General features: G+C 53.2%; 1 protein-coding gene across 5 annotated transcripts in view; it reads right to left on the bottom strand.

The window, feature by feature from the left end:
- Positions 1 to 570: 570 nt before the first annotated feature.
- Positions 571 to 7,248, bottom strand: part of ANO10 (anoctamin 10) — a 215,558-nt gene continuing 208,880 nt past the window's right edge. For all 5 annotated transcript variants that reach the window (XM_069088596.1, XM_069088600.1, XM_069088597.1 and 2 more), the window contains one exon: positions 571 to 1,414. In XM_069088596.1, the coding sequence (XP_068944697.1) occupies positions 1,349 to 1,414 (66 nt within the window). In that variant the 3' untranslated portion in view covers positions 571 to 1,348. The remainder of the gene's footprint in view (positions 1,415 to 7,248) is intronic.

Below are 7,248 nucleotides of genomic sequence, written 5' to 3'. Positions count from 1 at the left end.
ATTACCGAACGCGCTGGTTCGGCTCTCAGCTGATCTTCCAGCCCGGTGTCAGGGAGGGAAGGAGCCGGCTTACACCGGGTCCCGGGCAGCCCCTGCTGGACTGGGTGCGGCTGAGGCTCTCTTCACTTCCTCCTCGCCCTGGCCCAGCCGGCTCCGGCCCGAGCGGGCTCGCCAGGCAGTGGGCGCATCCATCCGCTCCCGGGAATCTTGGGCAGCTAGCTCCCCGCCAGACTGAACGCTGCTGGTTCTCGGGCAGAGCTCACTCAGCTCCTAGCTGGCCTATCACCGGCAGGTGTCCCGGAGTGGGCACGCCCCAGGTGGCCTCCTCCCAGCCCAGCTGTGCTTCTTCGGTACATCGTCGCCGGCCATGTGGCCTGGCCCCATCCCTTCACGGACTCAGAAAGGAGAAGGGGCCAGCTCAGTCCCTCGATCTGGGGGGCTTAGGTTAGGGTTCCCTCTTTTGCCTTCTTCCCAGGGGCCTCTGGGACGGCACGTGCGGGGGTGGGAGGGGGAGACCATAGACCGGCCGGGGACAGAATGCATCAGAGACATGTCAGCCCACACACAAACTTAGCAGTCATGCATCTTTGTCTTTAATAACTGTTACTATCATTTTAACGAGTCAGAGAATCCATGAGCACACTGCGGTGAAGACCCAGGACGGAGGTATTGGAAGAGGCGCGGCCACGATACCCTGCGGACCCGGCCGGGCAACGGGCCGGGCAGCGGGCCGGGCAGCATGCCCGCGGCTGGACAGCTCGAGGACCGAGGGCCGTGCTGGGCTCACTGACCAGCCTCTGCAGTGCCCACAGTGCCCCCCAGCTGCCTGGACGGGCCCCCGGGAGCTCCTCTGGGCCAAAAGAACCCAGCCACTGCGATGGACGGTGGGCAGAGCTGGAAAGCCATCGGCTCTGATAGGCTAAAGTGAAATCAATAGACCAGGAGTAAGATGAAAGGGACGATCAGACACTACCAGGGAAAGAAGTCAGGCCCAATGGAGTAAAAAGCCAGTGCGGGCGGGCCTAGAGGTCAGCCCGATGCATAGTGACCCCTCTTCCAAAGCGGGGCAGAAGGGGAAGGCGGACCCTGGTTTCAGCTACCTCAGTGAATTCTGAAGCGGGGGGAGGGGGGGTGTAGGGTGAGGCCTGGGGGCAGCCTGGGAGCGGGGGTCGGGGGGAGGAAGGCTGGCCGGAGCCCAGCCTGCTGGTTAAACCCCAGCCCAAGCTAGGGTGGGCTGGCAGGGGCAGAGCCTCGGAGACAGCCGAGGCCAGGCCCGGGGAGTTCCACAATTCTGCCCAGATCAGGTAACCGGCCAACTCTGAGGAACGGAGTCGGTGGGCAAACTCTCCTAAGCAGCCTTCTTCTCTTCCTCCTTCCCTTCCTCCTTCATCGACTCAGCGACAAGTTTAATGTGCTGCAGAGAGAACAGAGAAAAGAAATCCTGAGTAACTCGCACTCCGCCCCCTGGCTTCCCGGTATGGAGAGCTCTCCCCAAGGTTAAGCGAGCCTCCTCTCAGCCAGACCGAGGGCAGTGGCCAAGGAGATGGCGGGCGCACAAGGTCAAGCAGCCAGGCCAAACCCCTTCTTCGGTAGCTGAGAAAGTACCTCCAGGCGCAGCGACTCGTTCAAAGGCACAGAGGAAGCCCCTGAGGCACACTCTTCTGGGCCAGGCAGGCTTAATGCCCCCCACTCTTCCGGAATGGCCTGCTTCTATCCCTCCCCCATCAGTTTTTAACTCCTGAAGGGTGAGACTTCATTGGCCACAAAAAGCCTTATTACACATCAGAAGTTCTTTACCTGAGTTTACAAAAATATTTTGATAAATATATTTCAATATAATTGGTTTCCTTTTTAATCCTCTGTATTTTAGTTTGTGTATTTAAAAACACCATTCTGAGAAGTGGCTCACAGGCGTCACCAGATGGCCAGAGGGGTGGCTATGAGACACAAGGGAGAAGACACTCGTGCAGATGGGGGAAAACATTCTGAAATCTGCCAGGTTTGTTGGATAAATAAGTAACAGCCAGGGAGCATCCACGAGGGTCAGATGAGAGGACACTTGTAATCATAAGGCACAAGGTAATGACACCAGCCCTTGTCATGTGGCTTCTTTTCTCATCAGGTTCCTGGCTTAGATTCCCCTCTCCCAGCATCAGCCACCTACCAGCCATTCCTCCCAGGGGCCTTCTGCCTCCTGTATGGCTGCTGTCTGAAGCCTCCTAACTAGATACCAAGCCAGTCTCTCAATCAGAGATAACGAATCCCAGGCAGACACTTTAACGTTCTCTGATTTTTCCTAATTCTCCTCAGAGCCCCCAGGGAGCAGCTCTTGTCTATCCAGGCTCTCAGATGAGCCTGGCAGTTAAGAGCCTGAGATGGTTCTGAAGGCCTATGTCCATGACAGCTGGGTCTCCAGGAGCCCCCATGTGAACAAGCCCATCTTGACAAAGGATGGAGTGGATTTGTGACATTTCTGGACCAAGAGGGACTCCTGGGCAGGGGAAGCTCCCTCCAGCTCCTGACCTCCCAAGGAGCCCAGGCTGAGAGTTTGGGGGATGCCAGGCAGGCTTCACACCATGGGGGGCAGGAGTCCAGCTGTGAAGCCTGGCCCGGGGACTCGGCCTCAGCCAGCACCGCCAGATTCCCCCAGTGCTGTGATAACTATTTCTATTTGCAGAAGCTGCTGGCATTTCCAGCCTGCCACTGAGATGGTTTGCTATTTCCCCAACCTGTGGCAGCAGGTCTGTCAGAGAACATGATCATCTCTGGAGAAGTTATTTTTTGCATCTGCTAACTTTTCCATTACAAACACTTTCCATGTGCTCCCAAGCTAGCTTGTTCTGATAATGGCTGATGTGAAATTTTTCTTTATAAGTAAACCGTAATATTCCAACCCAGGTTAATTATGAACTCTTCATGTCCTAGATAATGAGTGTTAATGCTTGCTCTCTTCTTAGGCTAGCTATCCTTCAAAAAAAAAAAAAAAAACAAAAATGGATGACTCCATAAAACTTGCCAGTCCTACCACAAAATAGCTTTGCAAGAAAGCAACCTCCAAAGCCGGGCTCCCACAATCTGGAAGTGGCCTGTTCTCCACCTAAGCAGGGAGATAAAGACCAGCAGCATTCCTAATGACTCACCAGGTGTGGGAGTGTCTGGTCACTTGTCACAGCCAGGGGTGGGGAGCCTCTAGATCCTCAAGGGTAGCCCTTAGACGGAATCCAAACTTCACAGAACAAATCCCCAAAGGGCCACACTCGAGGACCCAGAGGGCCACAAGCGGCCTCGAGGCCCTTCCCTTCTCACCTGCCGGCTGTGGTGAGCTCTGAAAAGCTGTCATCTTCTCCAGTTCCAGCACTCAACCTAGTTCTGGGCACACAGTAAGCACTTAATAAAAACTCCTTGATAGAGGGATAACAATCCAGACACACAAATCAGAATTCGTGGGGTCCTTAAAACCCATCTCAAATGTCCCCTCCTCCCTGAGCCCCCTGATCATGACTGTCCCAGATTTGCTGTTAACTGAAAATAGCATTTTATTTTTCCAATTACATGTAAAGAGCGTTTTCAACGTTCATTTTTCATAAGATTTGGAGTTCCGCATTTTTCTCCCTCCCGCCAACCCAAGATGGCGAGCAATCTGATACAGGTGATACGTGTGCAACTGTGTTAAGCCCATCCGGTGTGGGCTGAGCACCCTCTTCTCTGTGTCTGCTCCTGCAGGGCAGAGCTCAGCACGGTGCTAGGCACACAGCATACTCCAATCAATCAGCAGCATTTACTGAGCACCTGCTGGGCCTGGCTCTGAGGGTGCATCAGCCGGTGCTGGATAAGCAAAGGCCAAGAAGAAAGAATCCCTGCCCTCAGGGAACTTACAGTCTAAAGGGGGAGAGAGTGGGTACAGACAGAAGTCAATTTTGGAGAACCAGGAAATCATTAACAGGACATTGGACAAGAGGGAGGGAGGGAAGGACAGCTCTGAATTAACGCCTGCTGATTGGCTGACTGGAGGCGGAAGGGCTGTGCTATGTGTGGCCGCCGGCTGTCTCTGATCCCAAAGAAAATCACAACCAGCACGGCAGGGTGTCTTGGGCCAGTGGGGAGAGGGTGGCCATGGCTCATGACTTTCATAACCTCTTCCCGCAAGAAAAGGCCCAACGACCTAATGGCATCTGGTCTTCTGTGAAAGGGTGCCAGGTGCTGGGTAGGAAGAGGAGGGCCATCTGGGGATGGATGCATGGGGTCATGGGAGGGGACAGCAACCGGACAGGAGATGGCCGATGGCTCCGATCACAAGGCAATCTCCTCAGAAAGGAGGTGCCTACCACGCCTCGGTGCAGGGCCAGATGGGACTCTGAGGGCAGGGGAGGGTTAAGGGCTAAAGATTAACACTGCCATAGCAAGACAAAACAGACCCCCAACTAAGATCTCAACCCCGAATAATTTAGAGGAAAACAAGTTTTTCAGAAAAAGCATGTGAAACGGTGCTGAATGAAATCTGCCTGACGGAGTCCTGGCTTGTTCGGCTCTTGCCCATCCCCGAGGCAGGGCTGGGAAAGCAAAGCAGAAAGTGTTGCAGTTCCGTCTGTTTTCACACACAGAGGGACAATGCAAGTGCCCAGCAGTTATCCTCAACTATGGCCTTCCCCTGGGGCTTGGCCACAGCACCCCCTGTATCCATGAAGAGCCTGAGCTCATGCGATCATGTCCCATACTTTGTCCACCCCTCCACTGAGGCGCTCTTTAGCTAATTCCTTGGATAGAAGCGCCCAGGGGCTCTCAAAGGCTGCCCCCTCCAAAAGCCTCCCTGTGGAGGGCGGGGCTCAGCCTTCCTAGTCCAGGGCTGTATACCATGGAAGACCTGTCTTCAGCCACAGCAGCTTCTGCACATGGTCATACACAGAAGGGATGTGACGTGCACCAACAGAGGCTGGGTACATACCAGTAAAACCTGGAATCCCGAAGTCATGAAGTAAGTGCAGACTGTAACACAAAAACCATGCCATGGGAATGGCAAACCGAACTCAAATTCCAGGGGGAGGTAGGGATGAGGAGGTCCAGGTCATTTGGTCCATGGTTCCCCAGAGAGGTTCCAGAAGTGCCACCTCCACTGGGCGTGATGGGCCCTGCCAGGGTCCTGCTGTTTTCTCCCTTCGAAGGTCAATAAGAGATGCCTTGTGTGCATCACTCACGGGCTTCTCGGAGACACTGGAGGGGCAGAGGAGGCAGAGCCCAGCCACTGGACCCAAGAAGGATGAACTGTTTCAATCATAAACATGAACATAATACATGGCTTTATGAAACGTGAGGCATGCCCAACAAAGACTTGGGAGGAGCCGGCTTCCAATCCTGCTCAGACACCTACTAGCTGTGAAGCCCTGGGAAGTTCCTTGGCCTCTAGCTCCTTGTCTGTAAAATGGAGCTGTCCCCACACATCCTTTTGGCTTCCTGCTCTGTAACTAGCTGAACAGTAATCCAGCGCAAAGGACATCAGTCATTCCTCATCCTAGAACTATGCTGGAGTCCCTGGGGCTGCCCTCCTCCCAGGCAACCCCTGCCCTGTTAGAAGGTAGGCTTGTGAGGGCAGGGGAAGTTTCCCCTTTGTTTTCGGATCCCCCAGGAAGCTCTTCACAAATGCTGGTACATTCATTCACTCAGTAATGTCTGCAAAGGGTTTTTCAGCTTCTCAGGTACTAGGCGGATGGAATTCCAGAAAGACCTCACTGTCCCAGCACGGGCAGATCCCACTCCACTCTCTGCCCATCCTTGATATGCTGAATTTCCCCTTTAAGGTCTTACTTAGCTCCTGAAGTTCAGAACCCAATTCAGACTGTGCTTAAGCCACTCCTGCAGGTAAGTCCCCGGGTCTGGGTTTTCTGGTCTGTCCAATAAGGAGTTTGGATTCCATGGCCCCTGAGGTCTCTAGGTCCCAGCAGGCCTAAAAGTTTGGCATGGAGCTTATGCGAGTGTCACACACGCTCAGGCTCAGAGGGCGGCAAGGCTGACAATAACAGTGATTTTTTTTTGTTGTTGGTGTCGTTTGAGTTAAACTGGGGAAAGAAGGAGGCTCAGGGAAGGGCAGGATGGGGGGGGGTTCCCCGATGCACAGATGCTGAGCACGATGGCCCCTGGGGGCCATAACCCGAGGTCTCACTACCCCTCTGAACACTCCTTGGAGCTTCCTCTATGACTCCAGGTCTGGTTTTAAACACAGACACAGTGGACACCCCAGGACTTTGCCAGCTTCTCCTGAGGCTTCCTGGAAAGACTTTATCCAAGTCTACCAGGACAATGGCGGATGAAATGCCAGACTAGACAAGTTGAGGGATTCAGGCCTTTTCCTCATTTCCCTGAAGGATTGGAACAAAAGGCGTCTCTCTTCTGGTCAGCCATGTGGGGAACTTGGACAGAATGACCAACATCACTTTTCTTACACAGATGTGGGGGCTGGGAGGAGTGGAAGGCCCAGACCAGACAAGAGGGAAAGGCAAGGGCCTCTGAAAGTGGAGCTGGCCAAGGACTTGGCTTTTTTGTTTTATTAAAACTGGTGAAAGACCAACATTGTGTGAAATAACTCATCAATATGCTCCCGAGTCTTGAGTCATTGCTTCAGAGGAGTTTGCAATCTGTGACTTCACAGACAGAATGGAGGATTCACAGACCAAATGAATCAGAAACAAGGCGTGCCAGCTGCTGCTGAGAAAAGACTGCAGACCCTTCTTCTGGCGATCTGTGGGGGGGGAGGGGGGGGTCCTGCAGAATGTCACAAGCGTGAGATGTAAGGGGAAGAGGAAGCAGGCGTTGAGTTCGTGCGAACATAAGGAGGGTCTGGCCTCAGGTTCACAGATTCTGATCATGGGGGGACCTTAGCATCTTCTATTCTAACCCTATACAAGTAAGCTTTTTGATGACTGAGATCTTCGTTTTTTGGCTTTGTATCCCCAGAACCTAGTAGGGTGCTTTATACAGTGTAGGTACTTGAAGTGAGGAATAGCAGTTCTTTAAAAAAATTATCTTCAAGTCCTTATTCACACTCACATCCCTCACCCCCAAAGGATAAAGCAAGAAAAACTAAATCCATTACAAACAGGTGTAGTTAAGCAAAACAAATTTCCGGTGTCCAACTCCTCCATTTCCACAATCCCCAAAATGTCTCAATCGGCCCTCTGAGCCATCAGCTCTCTGTCTCTCTCTTTCCTTCCTCCTTCCTTTTTTTCTCTCTCTGTCTCTCTCCTTCTCTCCTTTCCT

The sequence above is a fragment of the Petaurus breviceps genome, unplaced genomic scaffold (genome assembly GCF_028583685.1).
Source record: "Petaurus breviceps papuanus isolate PSGF00001 unplaced genomic scaffold, PetGlider_PUasm1.0 185, whole genome shotgun sequence".
NCBI classification, from domain to species: domain Eukaryota; kingdom Metazoa; phylum Chordata; class Mammalia; order Diprotodontia; family Petauridae; genus Petaurus; species Petaurus breviceps.
Note: the sequence above shows the minus strand (reverse complement) of the source record. Positions and strands in the feature narration are given on the sequence as shown.